The sequence below is a fragment of the Nuphar pumila genome, chromosome 6 (assembly GCF_984573655.1).
Source record: "Nuphar pumila chromosome 6, dmNupPumi1.hap1.1, whole genome shotgun sequence".
In the NCBI taxonomy this organism is placed as follows: Eukaryota; Viridiplantae; Streptophyta; class Magnoliopsida; order Nymphaeales; family Nymphaeaceae; genus Nuphar; species Nuphar pumila.
The window spans coordinates 93,089,923-93,114,958 of record NC_143254.1 but is presented as its reverse complement, the minus strand read 5'-3'; the positions used below and the strand labels follow the sequence as shown (position 1 = coordinate 93,114,958).

Sequence of the window (25,036 nt, the reverse complement as noted above, 5' to 3'; positions counted from 1 at the left end):
TAATCCATGGTCTCTTGCTTCTTCTAGGTTCAACCACTTCCTCAGACTCAATGGGTCTAGGATCGGAACAAGATGGTTCTACCCCCACATCTGTCATCATTTCCACATGTTCGGGAATGAAACCAGAAGTTGAAGGTATATCTAAAGAATAAAGATTCTGAGGTACACCAACTTTCATGGGAAATACATTTTCAAAGAATGTAGCTTCTCAAAGCTCAACAATAGAGTTAACATCTATGCCAGATATCTCAGACTTAATTACTAATAACTTGTAGGCATAGTTGTTCTCTACATAACCCAAAAAGACAACATCTACTGTTTTAGGACTCAGCTTCTTCCTATTGTGCTTTAGGACAAGTACCTTAGCAAGGCACCCCCACACTTTAAGGTATTTCAAGCTAGCTTTCTTATTTTTCCAGAGTTCAAAGGGGCTACTATCTTTATGCTTCTGAGGTACTCTATTTAGAATATGACAAGTCATATTCAGAGCATCCCCCCACATATAGGTTGGTAATTTAGAACTCTCAAGTATAGTATTTATCATGTCAGTTAGAGTTCTATTCTTTCTTTCTGCAATCTCATTAGATTGAGAAGAATATGAAGCAGTAAACTCATGAACTATTCCAACAAACTTGCAATATTCATCGAGTTTATTAGAGGTATATTCTCCCCCTCTATCAGACCTCAATCTTTTAAGTTTTCTATCAGTTTGTGTTTCTGCTTCATTCTTAAAAATAAGAAACTTATCAAAAGCTTCATCTTTTGATTTTAGCAGATACACATAACAGTATTTAGTGCCATCATCTATAAAAGTGATAAAATACTTTTTATGATTTCTGGTTAATACTTTATTAAACTCACAGATATCTGTATGCACCAGATCCAATATTTTAGAATCTCTAACAATCGCATGGAATGGTTTCCTACATTGTTTTGCTTGCACACAAATTTCACATTTTTTAGTTTTATCAATGAAATGCTCAGGAATCATTATCAAGTTCATCATGCATTTCACAGAATTGAAATTCACATGACCTAATCTATTATGCCACAAATCAGATTATATGTTATATATAACATTAGACAATGAATCAAAAGAAACATCATTTTCTAATTTATCACTGCAAACATGTTCAACACGAAGTTTAAACAAACCATCATCTAAATACCCCTTGCCAATAAAAGTTTTAGAATGTAAAATAACAACTTTATTACATTTAAAGTTAAATTCATAACCCTGTCTAACAAGACATGAATCACTTAGAATGTTCCTTCTAACTACAGGCACATGGTGCACTCTGTGTAAAGATAGAACTCGTTCTGAAGAAAACTTTAGATCCACGCGTCCAATCCCTAACACATTTGCAGCCGTTGAATTGCCCATAGTCACGGATCTGCCAGCAGCAGCCTGGTATGAGACAAATACAGACTTATTAGCACAAACATGCACATTAGCTCTAATGTCAACCAGTCACTCAGTTGGCTCATAAACGTGACTGATTTGTGGGTTAACAGAAACATACCCAGCACTGGTCCCAACGACCTCAGTCACCATGTTGACTTGAGGCGTTCCATTTGTGGTCCCATGAGCTATGGCCTTCTTGGAAGGACATTCCTTAACCCAGTGTCCAACCTGCCCATAGTTCCAGCACGGTTTGTTTTTTGTCTTTTTCTGGATTTTGGCCTTAGGTTTAAACAATTTTTTCATTACAGATTTCAATTTTTGTCCTTTGCCCTTAAAAGATCCGGTCATCATGTTCACCTTAGGCGGTTCAGTTGACATCACGATCTGTTTCTGGCTCCTATGCTCATCTTCAATAGCAATGACTACCATACGATCATCTAAGAAAATCTTCCCTCTACGGTGCTTGAGAGACATACCAAAGTCTACCCAAGACATAGGTAATTTCTCCACGATGGTCATAACTTGAAACTTCTTAGAAAGTTTCATCTCAGCCTCAGCCAAACTATGAAGCAACAACAAAAACTCGTGTGCTTGCTCAGTGACCCACTTGCCCTCTACCATTTGATATTTCAGAAACTTGGCAACTGAGTACTTTTCAAGACCTTGGTCTATGGTAGGGGTGGCAATTTCTGACACAACCCGCCAACCCGACCCACCAACCCGCCTCTTAGGCGGGTTCGGGTTGGGCTTAAGCCAACCCGTTTAATAAACGGGTCGACCCGCGTAACCCGTTTATTAAACAGGTCGGGTTCGGGTTGGGGGTATGCCAACCCGCCAACCCGGCTGACCCGTTTAATAAACGGGTTAGGCGGGTGGGTCAACCCGCCAACCCGTATGCCCGACCCGTCAACCCGACCCGCCAACCTGCCAACCTGATCCATCAACCCGCCAACCTGAAAACCCGTTTACCCGACCCAACCCATTTATTAAATGGGTTGGCGGGTCGTGTCGGGTTACCCATTTATTAAACGGGTTGGGTTCGTGTTTGCCACAGCCGACCCGTTTAATAAACGGGTCGGGTTCGGGTTGAGGTATGCTGACACGCCAACCCGATTGCCACCCCTAGTCTACGGTATTGTATTTCTTGTCAAGTTGATCCCATAGACCCTTAGCAGTGGTAGACGAAGAACAGTACACATCGAACAATGTGTTGGACAAAGCCAACAGTATGCAGCCACAACATATATTGTCCTTTTCTTTCCACTGGACTGCTGCAATGACTGCAGCAGGGTCAGGGTCAATATCAGAAACCGAAGGGCAGTCGATTTCCAGAACCGACAACAACCCTATCGTAGTGAACTAGATCTTCATGCGTTGCTGCCAACACTTGAAATTCTGACCGGCAAACTTTTCTGGCATACCAGACATGTCCACTTTTGGTACAAAAGCGGAAGAGGTCGACATGCTTCGAATCTTCTCTAAGACTGTTGGATCATATTTCAGATCACACAGTTTCACAATCATCATCATGATATAAAACATGATAGAAAACAGGAAATAAAGCAGTGTAAACAACATGATGAACAGACAATCGAAACAACAACAGGGAGCAGGCATGTCGGTTTCCGCAAACAACCAAAATACAGATGACAACATACGAGCAAACATATGCAAAAAACATAAAGAAAACAACGAAAACATGTTTAGATTATGTAACAGGCTAAGGCGTACGAAAGTACTCCCCTTAGAGAAGATTCACTCCCACATACAGTGCAAATCAGGGTCCGAGTCCTTCCCCCAGGATACAATAGCCACGATGAACCGAACGGTGCACTCCGACGAATCGTCCTTCGAAAATAGCCTCTTTGAACCAATGTTGCAGAACAACCCCTTTCGGGATAACTCAGAAGAGAAAGAGAGCAACAGGAAAAAGAGAAAACACAGAGCCTCAAAATCGCGTCTGTCTCAACATATCTTCGTAACCCCATCCCAAACCACGCTTTTATAACCCACGAACGGTTACAAAGCATGTAAGGGACCCGTTACGGAATCGGAGGGGACGTGACCCATAACAGACTTCGAAGGATCAAGATCCGTTACAGAATCCGAAGAGCCATAACAGGCATGAACTACGAGGAGTCGTGACCCGTTATCATTTCTCATAACCCGTATCCACAGAAACTTTGGGTAAAAAGGTACTTTGGTCTTGATTGGATATGGCCCTAAAGGGCCAATTACCCGAACCCGAGCTCGACACGACACGACAGGCAGGCGCGCGCGTGTGTGTGGTGTACATCCCACCCTCTGGTTCTCAGGAACAAGAGTATGAGTTTACATGTGGCTTATAAAGCCCACAACAAACTCATGCACAATCAATATGTGACTATTCAAAACCAAAGCCTTTTAAAAAAAGTAGAGACAACCCATGTTTCTTCTTGGAATTCTCTCTCCCTCCCTTCTTACACCTAACAAAAATGAAATAGAAAAAATAAGAAAAAAGGCCTGCACCATTTATCATCTATGTTTTACGATAAAATTATTAATAAAAATTCATTATTTTATTAATATTATATATTTTATTATTTTGATTATGAAGCTTACGCTTCAACGTCTCGAGGCTTACGCCTCGCTTCATAACAGGCTCAACGCCTCGCTTCATAACAGGCTCAACGCCTCGCTTCGCCTCATCGCATTTAACAACCTTGGTTTGGACATATTCGGCGAAGGCCTAATGATGCTCGAGTTAGAAGGATGGAGAAATGAGAAAATATATTAATTAAAAGAGGTCGAAGTAGGCCTAAGAAGACTTGAATGGAGATGATAGGAAAGGATTTAAATGATAAAAAATGATTAGAGCAGAAAGATTCATGTGGAAGACCCAGAATGATTTTCTTTTTTAGTTCATATTGCCGACCCCAATTGTTTTGGGATGAAAGAGCAGCAGTAGTAGTAGTTGTTGTTGTTGTCGTCTGTCTAAACTCCTTTTCCAGTGTAGCTTGATAGCTCAAGTGTAGTTTGAGATTTGTAGGCAAATGCTGATCAATTTGATTAGTATTTGAAAAGGCACATCCTTAGGGAAAAATAGATGCTTTCTAAACTTTGAAATGTCAGAAAAACTTATATTCTGGTCGGATTCCGGCAATTCCAAAACTGGTTCCCACTAAACAAAACCTGTATATCATATATATATGATGTTAGATGTGAGAAAAATAAGGGGTTCCACCCCCATTTGCTAGGTCGTTTTTACATCCAAATGACTGTAGCAAACATAAACCCAATTTACCATACCATTTTCTTCTTCAAAATCAGTTGATATTGAACTACTGCCAGTCATCTCTCTCTCCCCATGTCGAGCCGAAGATCCCTTTATGTTTTCTTTTTTCCCGTAATTTTCTTCTTAGAAATTCAAATGGTATAAAAAGCAATCACTTCGTTTAACCATTTTTTATATTAGTACCGAGCCAAGCAAGCCAAGGTTGTTCGAGCTTGGCTCGGTTTGAGTTCGATTAAGTTTATTCAAGAAAACAAAAACTGTACATGACCTCGTCCCTCAAAAATTCAAGGGGCTTGATTCGAATTTGCCACGTCCCTCAAAAATTCAAAATTGATTCATAATCTTTTAGTGAAACAAAAACTGTACATGACCTGACTATAATAACATTTAACGAGTTTAATCAAGTATACTCGATCTCAATTAATGGAATTGACCAAGCTCGGCTCATTTTCACAAACGAGCCAGAATCTGAACGAGCCCAGGCCAAGCTGGAGTAGCTACAAGTCATTGTGCACCGTTAGTATTTATTCTTTTTATATTTTTTTATCTACTATATTATTTATAAACTTAATTCCAATCATATTAATCAACCAATTGTTTTACTCACAGAGAAGCAAAGCTTCGCCATGTGGACGGTTGTAATTTGTATCGATACTTTGTTTAAAAAAAACTAAAAAAGAAACAAAGGGGATCTCAAGAAAACACGGACTATCCAACATCAATTTTAGGGATGGCACTGGACACGGGGCGGCAGATCAGGTCATGCTGAACATGAGCGTTTTTGCTTGTGCGACATCGTGGCCGTCTGTTTGCATTTTGGATGAATGCCACATGGTTTTGTTGACTTTTGAGCTTTTCAAAATGCAAATGGGATGACCACCATGTCGGCATAAGCAAAAACACTCATGTTCAACTTGACCTGATTTCATCGGGGCGAGGGTGGAAGACACCCGTGCCCTGTCTCAAAATCCTGACTCCATTCCCATAAGTTTGAATTTTAACCTCCACATCTGCCTTCATTCCAGTTTAATGTCCTCCATCCTCGATCCAAACAGGGCGAGACAGGATCCCATTTTCTCCCGGTCCATTTCTATCTTTAGAAAGATTGAGGGCGGGGCAGCGCACGATAGGGCAAGACGAGCATATCGATGGGGTGGGGAGGGAGAGAGCGTAAGTCCATCACTGCCTCCATCCCCCGCATGGGTTTTGATTTTAACCTTCATCCTCGCCTCTATCTCCATTTCATGTCGGGGCGAAGCGGGGCTGGACCCATTCCCCCAGGTCCACTGTCACCCCTAATCAATTTCAATGTTTGTCACGTTGCCAAGAAAAGCATCTGCACAACGAGAAGAAAAGCATCTTTGAAAAAAAATCACAAAAGTATGAAAAGCTTTCCTATGCTACACGTGGAATCCCAGTAAGCAGGGATTTATCTTCAAATTCACCACCGAGTCACGGAACAGGAATAGAAGAAAAAGCAAGGCGAAACCGAACCTTCATAAAAGGGGTTCTGGCATCAAACTGGGGTCTCGCTGCTTCGTTCCCTCCCGAAGTTTTGAAAAGCCCTCTGCGCGTTGAGGTCGGTGCGGCATCTTACCACTGAACTCTTACCCCAAGGATGGACGCTGGGTCCGGGGAGTATCGTCTCAGTTGCGAGCTCAGAGGCCACGAAGCCGACGTAAGTACACTCCCATCTCTCTTCCTTTCCCCTCCTTCCTGTTCTGTCTTCTCCACCGCTGGCCGACTGCGTTCGCATTCATTCTCAATTCATCCCATAATTCGATCCATTACCATCGCCCCTTACGTATCTAAGACGCTTTAAACGATGCGAATTTCTTGTTTCCTCGGTAGGATTAAATCCGGCGTTCTTGGTTCCTGCTTGTTTCCTTATTGATTTTGGCGGTCGATCTTCGAATTAAGGCCAAATTCATGGTATCTTGGAAGATAATGCTGTGAATCCGGTATTTTCCAGACGATTTGGGTGTGCTCGCTTCTGGAAAGTGGATGGATAGTGGATCTCTTACATTTTGCTTCTTGTAATTGCGGATTCAGCGGGAGAATTTCACGTTTCTGATTTTTTTAAGAGCTTGATTGCAATGAAGCATGCGAGAATTGATCTTTACTTGATGCATATAGCAGTTGATCTTGCGGTGTGTTGATCCATCTATAGTTTTCTGCAATGGGTGACGTGCATTCATAATGCAAACTTCTGATGTCTTGTGAAACACGATTGAAAGAATGGCGGACACAATTCAAGAGATTGTATGGTTGTTGGTCATAAGCGTTTGACATACTTCCACCTGCGATGGAACATGTATATTGTTCAGGAAGAGTCGATTCTTATGCTTGTACGTGAAGCTTGTAGAAGATGCATAAATACATGCACATTCACTGTATAGGCTTAGATTCTTATACACAACGCATGGATGTGGGTGTTGTAGTGCTCATCTATGATTGGACACTGCAAACTTATGTGTAGAGCTGGTAAACGAACTGAGCAGCTTGTGACTCAACTCAGTTTGGCTCGACATGAACTCATTCGTGATAAGGTTCGTATAAATGCCGAGCTGAGCCATGAGAACTAGTTCAGCTTAAACGAGTTGAGCCCGAACATAAGGCGTTCGACTCTTCTCGGCTTGTATAGATAAAATATGTATATATTTCATGTCTACAACAACAACAACAACTACGCCTTCATCCCAAAACAATTGGGGTCAGCGATATGAACCAAAAAAGAAATTCATTTTGGGTCTTCCACATGAATCCTTTTCCTCCAATCATTTCTATCCAACGCCATGTCCTCGGTGAGGTTCAAAGCATTCATATCCTTTCCTATCATCTCCATACAAGTCTTCCTAGGCCTACCCCGACCTCTTTTAACTAATATATTTTTCCATTTCTCCAACCTTCTAACTGGAGCATCATTAGGCCTTCGCCGAATATGTCCAAACCACCGTAAACGATTCTCTCGCATCTTATTTTCAATGGGTGCAACACCTACCTTCTTACGTATCTCTTCGTTCCGAATCTTATCTTTTATAGTATTTCCACACATCCATCTAAGCATCCGCATCTCAGCTACACTCATTTTTTGAAAATGATGTCTCTTGGCAGCCCAACATTCCGTACCATATAGTAAAGCGGGTCTAATAGTCGTCCTATAAAACTTTCCCTTCAACCGCAATGGCATTCTACGATCGCACAACACTCCAGTAGCACTTTTCCATTTCATCCACCCAACCTTTATCCTATGATTTACATCTCCATCAATTTCTCCATACTTTTGAATGATGAATCCCAAATATTTGAAATAATCATTCACCGGTATATCTTGCTCACCAAGCTTCACTACACTCCCATCACTACTTCGTTGCTTACTAAACCGACATTCCATATATTCAGTCTTACTCTTACTCAACTTAAAACCTCTAGCTTCCAATGTCTGTCTCCATAATTCTAACTTAGCATTAACCCCAGCTCTAGACTCATCAATCAAAACAATATCATCAGCAAACAACATACACCACGGTACATTTTCTTGAATTGATCTCGTAAGCTCATCCATCACTATCGCAAATAGGAAAGGGCTTAAAGCAGATCCTTGATGTAACCCAACCGTTATCGGAAAATTGGTTGTCACCCCTCCACAAGTGCGGACATTGGTTACTACTCCTTCATACATATCTTTAATTATACTAATGTACTTGAGAGAAACACCTTTCTTCATCATTGTCCACCAGAGAACGTCCCTAGGTACTCTATCGTATGCCTTCTCTAAATCAATAAAAACCATATGCAAATCTTTGTTCCTCTCTCTATATCTTTCAATAAGTTGTCTAAGAAGATGTATAGCTTCCATAGTTGATCTTCCAGGCATAAAACCAAATTGATTCTCCGATATCATGACAACCTTCCTCAACCTAGACTCAATCACCCTCTCCCAAAGTTTCATAGTATGACTCATGAGTTTTATACCACGATAGTTTGTGCAATCTTGTATATCACCCTTATTCTTATATAAAGGCACCAAAGTACTCTTCCTCCACTCATTAGGCATCTTATTTGTTCGCCAAATCAAGTTAAAAAGATTTGTCAACCATTCTAAACCTTTCTCTCCCAAGCATTTCCAAGCCTCGATAGGTATACCATCTGGGCCAACTGCCCTTCTTGATTTCATTTTCTTCAAAGCCTCTGCAATTTCTTTCTTTTGAATCTTGCGCATGAAGTCACGATTTATCTCATGAAAAGGAATGGAGAAGTCTCCAAGATCTTGAGCATGACTATCATTAAATAGCTTATCAAAATAATCTTTCCATCTCTCCTTAATCTCCTCATCTTTGACTAAAACCCTTTGCGTTTCATCTTTGATACATCTAACCATACCCAAATCCTTCGATTTCCTATCTTTCATCTTTGCAAGCCTATAAATATCCTTCTCGCCTTCTTTGGTATCCAACTTGTCATAAACCTCCTTATATACCTTAGCCCTCGCGTTTCGAACAACTTTTTTAGCTTCCTTCTTTGCTATCATATACTTCTCCAAATTCTCATTATCACGACTCTTACTTAGATTTCTATAACACTCTCTTTTAACCTTAATAGCTAATTTGACATCCTCGTTCCACCATGATGTATCCTTACCTAGTGGTGCACCGCCTTTAGACTCACCCAATACCTCCTTAGCTACTTTTCTCATACCACCCGCTATCTTATTCCACATTGATTCTGAATCCTCCTCGAGACACCAATCAACTTCCTTAACTACCTGCTCTACAAACATTCCTTGTTTAGCTCCTTTCAGTGCCCACCACTTAATTCTAGGATCTATCCTATGTCTATCCCTTTTGCGGCATTGTCTAATTCTAAGATCTAAAATTAAGACTCTATGTTGTGTAGCTACACTTTCTCCTGGTATAACCTTACAATCGATGCAACAACCCCTATCTCTCTTTCTAAGTAGGAAAAAATCTATCTGACTCGTATTAACCCCACTTTTAAATGTTACTAGGTGAGACTCCCTCTTCCTAAACCAAGTGTTTGCTAAGATCATATCATAGGACAAACAAAAATCTAAAATCCTTTCTCCACTTTCATTTCTTTCTCCTATACCATAGCCTCCATGGATATTCTCAAATCCATCCCTACTAATGCCTACATGTCCATTAAGGTCACCGCCGATGAAAAGCTTTTCTCCATAAGATGTCTCTTGTACTACTCCATCTAAATCTTCCCAAAATTGATGCTTAATGGAATCATCTAAACCTACTTGAGGTGCATAAACACTAATAATATTAATAATATCCGTACCTAATACTAATTTAATAAGTAAAATTCTATCACCCTTCCTACGGACCTCAACTACATTATCTATAAACTGACGACTCATAACAATCCCTACTCCATTCCTATTCCTATTTATTCCTGTATACCAAATCTTATATCCCCAAGGTTCTATCACTTTAGCTTTCTCACCTACCCATTTGGTCTCTTGAAGACATAAAATATCAATCTTTCTCCTACACATGACATCTACTAACTCTACCAACTTACCAGTTAAAGACCCTATGTTCCAAGTGGCTAACCTAATTTTATGGTCTTGGACTAACTTCTTTACCCCCACCCGTCCAACAAAGTGAGGGAACCCTTGCCTATTTGACACCACACCCGGGCGCCGGTGTGACGCGTCGCTTCTGGGCGACGACCTAGCAACCCTTGCACATTTATCACTGCCTCCGGGCCTAGAGAGTACAGCGCGTCGCTCAGTAGGGAACGCCCCAACGAAATTCTCATATTGGTTCATTTTCATAGGATATGACAAAGTTTTTATGCTGGCTGTCACAGGCCTACCGCAACCCTCCTCCTTTATCCGGGCTTGGGACCGGCAGTGTATAACTACACAGGCGGAGTTATGTATATATTTCATGTCTAATTTATAATTTTTAGTGTAACATATAAAGAGAAGAATGCATAGGATATAAATCTAAAGAGAAAGATGCATGGAATATATATATATATATATATATATATATATATATATATATTCTATGACAATTAACATGGATTATTTTACACGGGCCTAGTCACAAGCTTGGTCAATTGGTAAACAGTCCGAGCCCAAACATGCCCTGTTCGGCTCGTTTACTAGTCTTACTTGTGTGTATCTGAAAGTAGATGCATTTGTAGTTGTGGATGTTACATCTGCTCTGTGTCGAAAATATGGTGCAATCTTATTGTTCTTGGTCCAGCTAGTTCCTCCATCCTGTAGTTGATAATCAACATGGCATAATTGTGGTTAGGTGCCCCACAATGGCTTAGATGGTATAGACAGCTGGTGATTGGCATGGCTTATGGGCATCGCTGAGTTGGGCTTGAGTTTGACCTGCATGGACACACCAAGTAATGGGGGAAGCCAAGCTCAGTCCTGTGCCACTGCCCTTGCTCCTAAGCCTGTTTCTCCTTTCAGCTTGGCTTCAAAAGCGGTTGGAGGCTTTGAGTAACTGGGGAAAAAAAGAGCACCGTAGGATTGATCAAACCCTGGGTCTCATGTGAAGGCCAAGAAATTGGATGTGAAGTTAGGTATGCTAAGTCAATTCTACCCAGCCCAGTGTCCATCTCTAGCTTCTATATCTATTATGATGTTTCATGATTGGTGTACCTATACAAACATGTTTATATATACAGATATTTCTTTGGTGTCGATATGTGCAGCACAAATTTGGTATCGATGAGTAAAATCTCATTATTCATGCATTTTTAAGTAATCTGACCACATATATTGATTTATTATGGTTTATTTACTCTAAAGTGCACTTTAAACCAATACATTTAAGTATTAAAATGCATTTTCGGGAAGGATAGAATTGAATGGTCCAGATAGCGCCAAAACATGACCATCAAAGATTGCATGCTCAATTTGTTAGATGGAAATCCCGTTTTACACCGAATGGTCTATGCTGAACCCATCCATACAGTCTAATGACTCCAATCTTCTTGAAAATGCATGAATATGTGAAGTTCTACTCATTGATATGGTACTGAACACTTCAAATCTCTCTTTCTCTCTCTCTCTCTCTCTCACGCACACACACATACACACAAATGCATGTGCTTCTGCAGCATGGTACTTGCCTTGGCATTGAATATTATTATTTGCATGTGCATATGTGTTGCTATATTTCTGGTTTTTGTTTGTGGTGGGCAAGTGGTTTTGACATTACAAGGAACATCTTCTCAGGTTCGTGGAATATGTGTCTGTGGAGATTCTGGGATAGCAACATCCTCTAGAGATAAAACTGTGAGGTTTTGGGCCCTGCATTCTGATCATGGATATTCATTGTCGAAAACATTGGCAGAACATACTAGTTTTGTGGGACCACTTGCTTGGATTCCTCCTTGTAATGATTTTCCAGAAGGTGGGGTTGTCTCTGGTGGCATGGACACGATTGTCTTACTTTGGGACTTGAGCTCAGCACAAACTTTGCATAGAATGAAAGGTCATCAGCTCCAGGTCACAGGTGTTGCAATAGACAATTGTGACATTGTTTCTTCATCTATTGACTGGTACACATTTTTTTTTGTCCATGAGTCTTATTGTCCTTTTCTGCAACACATAATTTTCTTTATTTGGTTTAGTAGAGCTCTTTTGTTGATGTTTGAATGCATCTGTTAGCTAGTTAAATGGGATAAACTGGTGTGTTATGCTCTCCTTCCAATAGAATACCCCTGTTTACCACATATATTAGGGCACAGTTGTTTTTCCTGTACAACTTCACCAAATTGTGAGAAGGGATCTGACTTGCAGCAACACAACCCAATATCTTCTTTAATTTGTTGTTATAATTCCTCCACGCAGATTTGTAAACATTTCGTTTGAATATGGTGTAGTTTAGTTCATGTTTTTATTGTGATTTTCTAAAAAAATTGTGATAAATATCTATAAATGTAAAAAGAGAGTCAAACTCAATTTATCATAAAAATAATAAATTGAGATTACTGGCTATATTTGTTACTATGATTATGGGTGGTGTACGCTGTACTGGTGATTTAATCATTTCATGTTTATGTTAAATGTTTTGGTTTCATATATTAATGAATATATTTTGAAAAGCCATATACCAATGGATGTGCATTGTAATTAAAAGAATTCCATTAGTCATTTCTTCTGGAAGAACTAAAAGAACAATTTACTTGTTTGATTTTGGTCTTGACTGTTTATTCCCAGCTATAATAATTTATCTTGCTTGAACTGTTTGTGCAGTACCATTAGAAGGTGGAGGAAAGGACAAGTTGTTGAGTCTTGGGAGGCTCATAAGGCTCCCATTCAAGCTGTTCTAAGGCTTCCATCAGGGGAGCTTGTTACAGGTTTTATTTTCTTTCAATTTTTTCCCTTTCCCTCTTTGGTGATGTGGCATCTTTTTGAATATAACTTGATAAAAGGATACATTTTCTAAATCCTCTTTGGGAAGCAGACTTCTTAGTTTAGTGATATATTTAGGTGGCTGAGTTATATATGCCAATTGCATGTTTTTTTGTCATTGTTGGTATTGTGATCTTGGGTTTGAATAAGATAGTTGGACCAGTTAGACTAGCAGGCTTTTACTAGTAGATCTTGGGTTTGAATTCCATCAAGATCCTCCCCCAGCTTGACCATAGAAAAAATGGCATTCTGATCTTTTATTACCACAGGCAGTTTGTGCCATAGTTGCCAGAACGGGAATAAAAAACAGGAAGCGGTACGAGAATCATAATTGGGAAGCGAATCGGGAGCGATAAGGGGAATCTTTCAGGAAGTGATATAAAAAATTATGACTTACGATAAATAATGATAAAATGATGGATGTAAGAAAACTTTTAAAGAATGAAGTTCTTTGAAGAAAAAAGAAGTATGTGAATGAATAATTAAGAAATGAGGTCCACAATCGACAATTATATCATCTTATTAGAAAAACTACCTAAGATCATTTAATAGAATAACTAAATAACACATACAATCAATAAAAATGCAAAACCTTTATTAACTACAAGTTCATAAGTTTATTTCGGAGTTTGGATACAAAGGATTGAAATAATAAAAAATTTGTTCCACAATTGATGTGTAACTCATCACACATTACAATTCTAAGAAACTTCAAGTAAGCCTAACAATATAATCAACTACTATATGATACCTTTAAACAATAAGAAATGCACAAGAGTGGTCAATGTTATATATATATATAATATAATATTTATTTATTTATATATGCATATCATATGTTAACAAAACAACATATAGCTAATTATGTATTGCTAATGCTTTCATATTAATGTGGGTATGAATATAGCAATTATAATATAGTCAAGCTGCATATAAGATGCATAAAAGCTACTGAGTCGCTGTGCAAAAGGTAATACAAATTACGCTGATAAGCTATTTCTCCTATGTTAAAGAATTCAACAATTTGAAGTTTTGAACAATTGTAGCTATATTATGAAACAGAGAACAAACAATGGCAATTAAGAGAGAGCACAACAATCCAACATGCACATAGAAAACATATCAAACTAGATATGGTAATTCAAAAAAAATAAAAGGAACTGTTTTTTCGATCAAAATAATAATGTGCATTTATATTCTATACACTGTAACTCTGTGCATTTAGTTGAGATGATCAAGAGAAAAAGAGGGGCCTATGGCTGCATTAGACAAAATCACACTACAAATAGTGAGGAACTAGAATTCCTATATATGAGGAATTGAATTCTTCAACTTGAGAAATAGAATTCCAATGAAAATAAAAACTCCAGTATGTAAATCAGAATTCCTATGGGTAGGAACCGGGATTCCCATCACATGGGAATCGTGAATTCCATGCATACTGCATAGGAAGCGTGATTCCACGCTGCTTTCAGTTCCCGCTTACTGGGAATGATGATTCCCACCTTATAGTAGTACTTTCAGTAACTATGGTTTGTGCATTGCATCCATCTATATGAGTTTTTTATTCATCGAGGTTAAGCAAATAAAGTTGTTAGCTGATGAAGATTTATATAATGGCATAATATCAGGGAATGCTTTTATTTGATCACCTGCTATATATTACTATTAATTATAGTTACTAAGAAACAAAATGGATATGAGAAGCGATGTGTGAAGCAGAAGCGGAGAAATGAGTGTTTAAAGTAGCATGAAGCGGTTATGTGAGTACATGAAAAAATGAAAAGGAAACACATAGAAAGCAATATGAAGCACGGGCGGAGACAAATAAGAAATGACGTGAACACAAATATAGAACAATATAAAACCAACTCGCAAGCTTGTTATAAAAATGTATAGTTTTCTAACATGAAAAACGAAGCTCAAAGTTCAAGAACCATGATAAGAAAAGAATGCTTAGTTTGGATTCAAAAAATGAAGATGATATCAACAAAGACATATACTGGAAAAGAACAAATTTCTAAATCATGTCTAAAATAATCAGTTGACTGCAGGAATGCCATGTAGTTATATTTAGACCTGAATAGTTAAAGGTATTGGATTGGTACCTTTGGAGCTGTCAACATTTGTTAAGTATACTCTGATATTATTGCGAAATCTTTCTTACTTTCTTTTGTTTTCTAATTTTAAATGCTATTTGACTTTTTTGTGTCATTAAAGAATAAAAAATCATTTCCTCTTTCCTTTTTATATACTATTCCATGTTTTAAAATTGTTTTATTTAAAGTGTTATTTTTGTTAAAATCATGTCCAAACCTCCAGGATAGATCCTTACTTCAACATTTTCATATGATCTGCACTTAGACTGGTCTGAGGACTTGGTCTGTGCTTGCGGGGCCCAAGAAGCTTGCTTCAGCCTGGTCTTTATCGAATCCTTACAGCCATGTAGTCCCATCTACATCAAACTTTGGTATCTCAATGCCAGTGATGACCATGTACACTCCTTGTCTCAACTAGTAGTACTCGTTACTAAGGATGGACTGTCTTTAACTGGTGCCTAGCATTGTGATGTTGCTCTTATCGAACATGTACATGGAACAAATTTGCAAGACCACAAATCACTTTAAAGCAAAAGACATCAATAAAAAAGGAAAAAAAACTTTCTTTGTTATCTATTTTTTTCAGTTTCTAATCTTTTAATTTCTCTTGCATTTGGGGCTTAGGTTTCAGGTGACTGAAGAGAAACATAATGAATTGTTGTGTTTTCCTTGTTATCTATTTTTTGCAGTTCTAATATGTTTTAGTCCCTCTTCAATTAGGTTCAAGTGATGCAACATTAAAGCTTTGGAGAGGGACAACATGTACAGGCACTTTCACTGGGCACACAGGTTAGTTGTTGTACTCTTTCATAATTGAGGTACTATTCTATTGCATCAGGTCATGTGATTTGGTATTGTGAAAATCTCTATAAAAAGAGTATTTGTGTACAAACACAATGCTAGACACACGAAGTGTGCACAAAGGCACGGATACACATGCACAAAGGCATAAAAAAAAACATGAACTTCAATATATTGAATCCAAAATGGGCTTTACAAAAAACTTAAGGAAGCTTGAGGGGAATCACCCCTATTTATACAAATTGGAGTAGTGGGGGGCTCCAACATATACGTTGGAGCCCCTCCAACGGTTATAAATATAACCGTTGGAGGGGGCTCCAACGTATATGTTGAGGGCCCCCCATGTTACAACAAAAAAAAGACAAAAAAATAAAAAAAAAGAAAGACTAAAAAGAAATAAAAAAACAAAGGAAAGTACAGTCATTCTCAAATGAGAATATGCGTAAAATGTGGAAAAGATCAAAATACCCTTATCGAGTTTTGAATATATATATATATATTTAGATAGATACATATACATATATATACTATATATATATGTATACGTCTCTCTCTCTCTCTCTATATATATATATATATATATATATAAAGAGCATTACATTTTAACACCCCCTCTCAAACTTAGGGTGACATAACTGAAAGTTTGCCAAGAGGGAAGTTAAATCTTGGAGAGCACAATATTTTGGTGAAGAAGTTTGTCAATTGATATTCTGATGTAACATATGGAAGGTCTATGGTTCTTTTTAAGTATTCTTCACGAACATAGTGGCAGTCCATCTCAATATGCTTCGTGCATTCATGAAATGTATGATTTTTTGCAATGTAAATTGCACTTTTATTATCACAACATAGTTTTGTGGGCCCTTGAACTTGAATATTCATATCCTCCAGCAATCTGCGAATTCAAACAATCTCTATGGTAGTAGATGCCATGACTCTATATTTAGCTTATGTGGATGAGTGTGAGACCTTCTGTTATTTCTTGCATCTCCAAGATATCAAAGATTCACCTAAAAAGATGCAAAAACCAGTGGTAGATTGACGATTATTCGGGTCACCTCCCCTATCAGAGTTAGTATAAGCAATTAAATTCAATTAAGAAGAAGAAGATAGAAATACTCCCCTTGTTGACTGTACCTTTATGTATATGATGATGCGGAGAATGACACTCATATGAATTGTAGTAGGTGTATGTTGAAATTGACAAACAACATGTACTGCATGAGAGATACCAGGCCTAGTAATGCTGCGATACGTTAGAGATCCAATCAATTGCCTGTAAGGTGTGAGATCTTTTAGGAGAATCCCATAATCAATGTTCATCTTCGAACCCACTATTTCAGGAGTTTCACAGACTTTGTCATCTGTGATTCCTGATCTGTCAAGAATCTCACAAGCAAGTTTAGTTTGAGACAAAAAATAGCTTCCGTGAGAATATGACAACCTCAACTCCCCAAAAATATGTCAGAAATCCTAAGTCTGACATTTCAAAATTTGAAGTCAAGATAGATTTAATGCTCTTGATTCCCTTGGTATCATCACCTGTTATTAACATATCATCAACATATAACACTAATATAACAATTCCTGCATCAGATTTCTTAACAAACAATGCAGTGTCAATATAGCATGAAGAGAAATCATTTTCTATCATTATATTGTTAAACCTATCGTGCCAAGCTTTGAGAGCTTGTTTCAAGCCATAAAGAGCTTTACGACGACGAAGAACTTTATTTTTAGGGATTTCCATACGAGGTGGAGATATAGACTTCTTCATTAAGATCTCTATTTAAAAAAACATTTTTGACGTCCATTTGAAAAATATTCTATTTTTTAATTGAAGTAATGGTGATGAGACATCTGACAGTAACTATACGTGCTACTGGAGCAAATGTCTCTTCATAGTCAATCCCGTATTTTTGACTATACCCTTTAGCTACTAAGCGAGCTTTATACATCTTAAGAGATCCATCACTCTTGATTTTCACTTTGAACACCCATCGACATCCTATAGTTTTCTTTCCATTGGAAAGTGTTTGAAATTCCCAAGTGTTAGCTTTCCTAAGCGCTTTCAGTTCACTCTCCATGGCTTCTCTCCATTCTACACATCTTTTGGCCTCTTCAAAATTTTTTTGTTCAAAATATGAGTGAATGACACTTAAACAAGCCCGATATTTAGGAGAGGAAGAATCAAAAGACACGAATCTAGAGGGAGTTTTTCTAGTTCTTTCAGTTCTTCTAGGATTTGTATCATGTGTGGAGATAGATTCGCTAGGTTCACTGTATTGTTTAATAGCACTTCTAAAAGTACTTCTATCTCTATGAGTATAGGTGATAGGGTCTCTAGTTATATTTTCTTCTTGAGAGGTAGGAGGATTAGAATCATTGTTGTTTTCAATCAATTCATTGTCACTATCATATGTTAATTAATCATCACTAGAGAACTCATCTATCTTTAGATAATAAATCAAATAGAAGGGAATAGTCAACATTTTCTAAGTGTGATTTATTCTTTTCAAAACCACTATCATTTTTCAAAAACGTCACATTCCTTGAAACATATAACTTATCATTCTTAGTATCATAACATCAAAATCCTTTTTGGGTTTCAGAATAGCCAAGAAAAGCACAAAGAATGGATTTTGGTGAGAGTTTATCATTTTTATCCGTAAGGACAAAACATTTACAACAAAAAACTCTCAATCTATTATAATCGGGTTCTTTTCCATGTAGAGTCTCAAAAGTAGAGATTTTATCTAAATTTTTGGATGAAAGACGATTAATAAGATAAACGGATGCAAGAGCAACCTCGACCCAATTTTTTTTTGGAATGCTTTGGGATATAAGTAGAGTTCTAGTGGTTTCAATGATATGCCTATGCTTCCTTTCGGCCAACCCATTTTGTTGTGGAGTCTTAGAACACGATCTTTGATGGACAATACCATAGTCTTTAAGATATTTCTTAAATTCATTGGAGAGATATTCACCTCCGGAATCAGTTCTAAATATCTTTAAATTACTGTTAAATTGATTCTTGATTATCATATGATATGATTTAAAACATGAAAATACTTATGCTTATGTTTAAGAAAATGTATCCAACAATATCGAGAAAAATCATCCACAAAAATCATATAATAGGCAAAGCCTCCCTTGGATATGACGGGTGCCCGGTCTCCAAACATCCGAATGAATAATTTCAAAAGGTTTTGTGGTAAACATAAATCTTTCTTTAAAAGGCATACTTTTCATTTTTCCAAGAATGCAATCATTACAAGACAAAGTACTTTTGCAAAGTTTTTTAATAAAATGCAAATTAGGATAACTTGGTGATGTTAGGATGACAAAGTCTTTTGTGCTAAACATTTATGTTGGGCCACGTTACAAAACGGAGTTTTAGGAATTTGAAGAGAGTCCACATAGTACAAGTCTCCCTTCTTGGAGCATTCCCCGATCAACCTCCCAGACCGGTGATCCTGTATTAAACACTTATTAGATGAGAATTGAATGTCACATTCAAGGTCCGAGAGTTGAGAGACGGAAAGTAGGTTCAAATTTAATTTTGGTATAAATTTAATTTTGGGAATAAAGAAATTTTGGGTTTCAAAGTTTTCAATCCCCTTAATTTCAAGAGAAGTGCCATCCGCGGTTGAAACAAAAGATGGTGACAAATTTTTAGAATATTCGGAAAGAGAAGAAATGTTTGGAGACATATAAAATGAAGCACCCGAGTCTAAAAGCCAAGAAGTTTTACCTGGAGGGGAAGAAGTAGATACGATGACACCGGAAATGGCTCTCTTAAGAAAAGGTTGAAGAACTTCCATAATTTGATTTAGAGAGAGAGCTTAATTTGTGAAAGTAGATGCACTTTTTTTTTGGTTGGGATGTGGTTGCCATAGCCAATAATTTCTTCCATTTGGGACAAACCGGTTTGATGTGTCCCGGTTCTTTGCAAAAGTGACACACAATTTTGCTATAGTCTCTTCTTCTGCCTTGTCCACCATTGGATCTTTGATTTTTAAAATGAGGAGGTTTATATGTACTCAAGTTCTTCCCAGGCCTAGAAACGACATTCGCTCCATCACACTCTTCCTGATTTGTAGGCATTGCAAACACTTGGATTTTGCTTGCTAATGCCCATACGAGTTTTCTCTCCACTTAATTTTGTAATGACGTCTTCAAGAGAGGGAGATGTGAATCAGGATAGAAGAGAAGATCTAATTTGCTCAAACTCGGGCCTTAGCCCATTCAAAAAATTTAAAAATCGATCTTCTTCTAATTGTTTATGACAAAGTTCTATGACTTCTCCACTCCACTTTGGTTCGAGCATAGCAAACTTATCCCAAATGGAAGAGAGTTCGGCAAAATACTTTCTTATAGTCATATCCCCTTAAAGAAGGGTTAACACTCTCTTTTGGAGGTAATACTTATGGGACAAGTCCCTAGAAGTGTACATATTCTCAAGGTACTCACATGCTTGAGATGCCTTTTTGAACTTTATAATATTGGTGTTGATTCTTGTCTCAACGGAGGAGAAGATCCATGACAAGATCTTGAAGTTTTTCATTTTTCACTCTTCATGTTTTTTGTTATATTCCTCAAGAGCCTTAGTTTTTTCATCTCCCTCGAGAATTTTGATTTTCCCTCTTTCAACCAAGGTGATTTTAGTCTCCGGTTCTAGAATCAAGCCTTGAACCTAACCCCAAAGCCCTTTTCCTTTAATATGGGCTTCCATATTTCTGGCCCATACGTGATAATTGGAGCCATTAAGCTTAAAGCCAAGAGAGAAATGAGAGTCTTTTTCACCCATTAGAGAGGTAAGATGAGAGAAAATGATACATACCACAATAAGATTTTAAATCTTACTTGTTGTAGTAATCTTCTGAAATTTTAGATGGAGATGAGTCTTCACGCCAATCACCAAAAAGTTAAAGGCACGCTTTTTGAGGCACTAAATGTTGTGAAGAACTTTCTTTCTCCAAGCAACTTTGCTCTGATACCATGTGAAAATCTCTATAAAAAGAGTATTTGTGTATAAACACAATGCTAGACACACAAAGTGTGCACAAAGGCACAAGGAGAACTCTCACAAGTGCACAAAGGCACGGATACACATGCACAAAGGCATAAAAAATATGAACTTCAATATATTGAATCCCAAATGGGCTTTACAAAAAACTTAAGGAAGCTTGAGGGGAATCACTGTTAAAATGTACCTATTATATATATATATATACATATATATATATATATATATATATATATATATATATATATATATATATATATATATATATAAATTCTGTTTATTACATCAATACCCGATAGGGATATTTTTGTAATTTCACAGTTGTTTTAGAAAACAACTATTTTTCTTTTTTTGAACAAATGTAATTTTTATTTTTTATTTTTTCATTTCTTTTTTTATTATTTTTGAGGACCTAAAGGGGCTCCAACATAGAAGTCGTTGGAGCCCCCAACGGTCACAAATGTGACCGTTGGGGGCTCCCAACGACTCTATGGGAGCCCCCTTTTGGCTCTCCTTTTGAGGCCCTTTGGCCCTCCTTTTTCCTCCTCCTTCTCTTGTATAAATAGGGGTGATCCCCTTGTGTATTCTCATCTTGGAGAGCTCCTCTCTCTTTTCAATAAGAGGCTTTGTATATTGTTGCCTTCTTAAAGGCTTGTGCTTGTATTGTCCCTTCGTGGACTTGTGATATTTTCTCTTTTATTCATTGTTGTATGTGCTTGCATGCACTCTTTATATTTCCACAATATCTCATTACATGGTATCAGAGCCACTCGATTCTTGAAGGAAAGGTGTGGTTCGTGTATCTCTTATTTTGGTGGACATCTTCTCACTTCTTGGCAACATCATGGAGACAAAGATTGATCTTTCTTTCAAACTCAATGGAAAGAACTATATGATGTGGGCATCGACAATGGAGAATAATCTCAAAGGGAAGAAGCTTTGGGGTTATGTCATGGGGACCGTTCCGGAACCTAAGCTTATGCTCACAAAAATGGAAGAAGATCAAGAAAAAGCTCTTGAGGGAGATGCTCGTCTCAAGGCCATTGAAAGTCATCAAAAGGAAGTAGAAGATTGGGAAAGCAATCACGCAAAAATCCTTGCGTGGTTTATGAACAATGTGGAGCTTAAGGTATGTGCTAATATAGCTAAATTTCGTAGAGCCAATGAGGCGGTCCTTTATGAGGGGTATGTATACCCAAAAGGATCTTGCAAGAGCATACTTCTTGCAAGAAAAAATTAGAACCACCAAGCAAGGTGATTCTAGCATTCAAGACTACTATAGTGCCCTTAACCCACTATGGGATGAATTGGCTCTTTTAGAGCCAAAGTGGGTTTCTATGGAAGATGTTGATTTAAGACAAAAACAAATGGAACAAGAGCGATTGTTTCAATTTCTTTTTGGGCTTCGCCCCGAATTTGAGCAAGTGAGATCCTCACTTCTCCATAGATCTATTTTTCCTCCTATTGAGGATGCTATTGCCGAAATCACTCAAGAGGAGACAAGGCTTGGCATGAGTAAGCATGTTGATGAAGTCCTTGCCGTATCCAAACCGGGTAACAATGTTAGAACCTATAAGCCTCCTCATTTTGGGAAACAAGGGAACTTCAATGGAGGAAGAAAAATGATTGTTTGCCATTATTGCAATGAGCCGGGTCACATTAGACCCGTTTGTCCAAAGCTTATGGGAGCCTTCAAGCCTAAAGTAGCCTCTCTTGAAGAAACCACCTCCAAAGAAGATGAAGGCAAAAACAATGACATTAAAGAAACTCTTGGACAAATATCTATGGCTCTCCAACAAATGCTTAAAGTTTCTTCCTCCACATCGGGTGCGGCCATTGCTTCAACATCATCACCCGGTACGTATTCTTGGATCCTTGATTCCGAAGCTTCTTTTCATATGACCCCTCATGAGAATGCACTTAGTGATGTTTGCATCAATTCAAAGGACTCTTGTGTCTCAACGGCCGATGGAACCTTTTTGAAAATTTCAAGTATTGGCTCTTTTAAAGATTCTCAAAATTTTTGTGTTTCAAAAGTAAGAGTTGTTCCCAAATTAAATTTAAACCTTTTTTCGGTTTCTCAAATTGCCGACCATGGATGTGAAATATCTTTCTCATCTAATGGTTGCTTTGTGCAGGATCTCCGGTCCGGGAAGCGGATTGGGCAAGGCCATAGAAAGGGAGACCTCTATTATATGGACCATCTTGATCTCCCTACAAACTTTTTTTGTTCTTATGTCCAAGAAAAAAATATGGAAACTTGGCATAAAAGACTTAGTCATCCAAGTTATTCCAAAATGTATCTCTTTCCTTTTGGAAACAAATTTTGTAAGGAAAAAGAAATTAATTGCAAAGATTGCATTTTTGGAAAAATAAAGTCTATTCCTTTTCCAACTAGATCTTTTTTCTCATCAAGGCCTTTTGAATTGGTGCATTCGGATGTTTGGGGTCCTTCTCCGGTTATGTCTAAAGTGGGTTATTCATATTATGTTACGTTTATTGATGACTTTACTCGGTATGTTTGGATTTATTTCCTTAGTCATAAGTCGGAAGTATTTACTTTCTTTAAAGATTTTCATAAAAAGGTTCAAAATCAATTTCAAAGTAACATATCTATTTTAAGATCCGATTCCGGTGGTGAATACTTATCTCACGAATTCCAAACTATTTAAATCAAAATGGCATTTGTCATCAAAAGTCATGTCCTAGGACTCCTCAACAAAATGGCCTAGCGGAAAGGAAACATAGGCACATTATAGAAACCGCTAGAACATTGCTTGTGTCTAGAAATATTCCAAAAAAATTTTGGGCGGAAGCCGTTCTTACCTCAACCTATCTAATCAATAGAATGCCCTCTTCTAAGTTAAAAAATGCTTCTCCCTATGAGAAACTCTTTAAGTTTTCACCCGATTTTAATCGACTTCGTATTTTTGGTTGCAAATGTTTTGTCCTACTACATAAAAGGGATAAGTTATCTCCCAAAGCAATTGAATGTGTATTTTTTGGATATGGTGAAAATCAAAAAGAGTATAGATGTTATGATTTTAAGAATGATAAACTATATGTTTCAAAAGATGTAACATTTCTCGAAGAAGAAAACGGTTTTGATAAAATAGAAGAGACAAATGAAATCGATTATGTATTCTTATATGATCTTATTGATGACATACAAGAAGATTCTCTTGAAAACATAGATGACACTCCCGAGGTATCCCCTCTTGACATAACACTCTCAAATGATAGTAATTCAAATACAAATGTTCATGATAGCAATGCCAATATAAATGTTTACTCAAGAAGAAATCAAGAAAAACCTATTAGTGCCCTCGAAAAATACTCTCAAATTTCCGAATCCATTGAGGAACCACAAGTTAGGCATTCTTCTAGAATATCAATACCCCCAAATAGGTTTGTCTCCTATGACTCTTTAACTCCCAACTATCGGGCATGTTTGATAACTCTACACTCTTATTTTGAACCAACTCACTATAATCAAGCTAAATCTATACCTCATTGGTTTGAAGCAATGCAAGTTGAACTAAATGCTTTAAAAAAGGCCAATACTTGGGAAGTAGTTGATCTACCCTCACACAAAAAACCTATTGGTTGTCGTTGGGTCTTCAAAGTTAAAACTAAAAGCGATGGCTCTTTGGAACGATATAAAGCAAAATTGGTGGCTAAGGGATACTCCCAAGAATATGGTAATGATTACGAAGAAACATTCGCCCCCGTAGCTCGTATGACAAGTGTCAGAACCTTAATAGCTGTCGCATCAACCAAAAAATGGCCTATTTATCAACTTGACGTAAAAAATGCTTTTTTAAATGGAAGTTTAAGTGAAGAAGTGTATATGGATCCACCACCCGGAATAAATCTTAAGCAAGGTCAAACGCTTCGGCTTTTAAAGGCATTATATGGTCTTAAACAAGCTCCTAAGGCTTGGTATGATCGTTTTAGTGATATCATGATAAAATTAGGATTTCATTCTTGTTATACTGACACTGCTCTTTTT

The 25,036-nt window shown here is 37.6% G+C and overlaps 1 protein-coding gene across 9 annotated transcripts in view; it reads left to right on the top strand.

The window, feature by feature from the left end:
- The first annotated feature begins 6,203 nt into the window (after nt 1-6,203).
- Nucleotides 6,204-25,036, top strand: part of LOC149835180 (uncharacterized) — a 65,774-nt gene continuing 46,941 nt past the window's right edge. For all 9 annotated transcript variants that reach the window (XR_016432823.1, XR_016432822.1, XR_016432821.1 and 6 more), the window contains exons 1-4: nt 6,204-6,357; nt 11,914-12,239; nt 12,937-13,040; nt 15,915-15,983. Coding sequence is in view for 5 of the 9 variants with exons in the window: in XM_090011751.1 (XP_089867877.1) it covers nt 6,298-6,357; nt 11,914-12,239; nt 12,937-13,040; nt 15,915-15,983 (559 nt within the window). In the remaining 4 variants the exon portion in view is untranslated. The remainder of the gene's footprint in view (nt 6,358-11,913; nt 12,240-12,936; nt 13,041-15,914; nt 15,984-25,036) is intronic.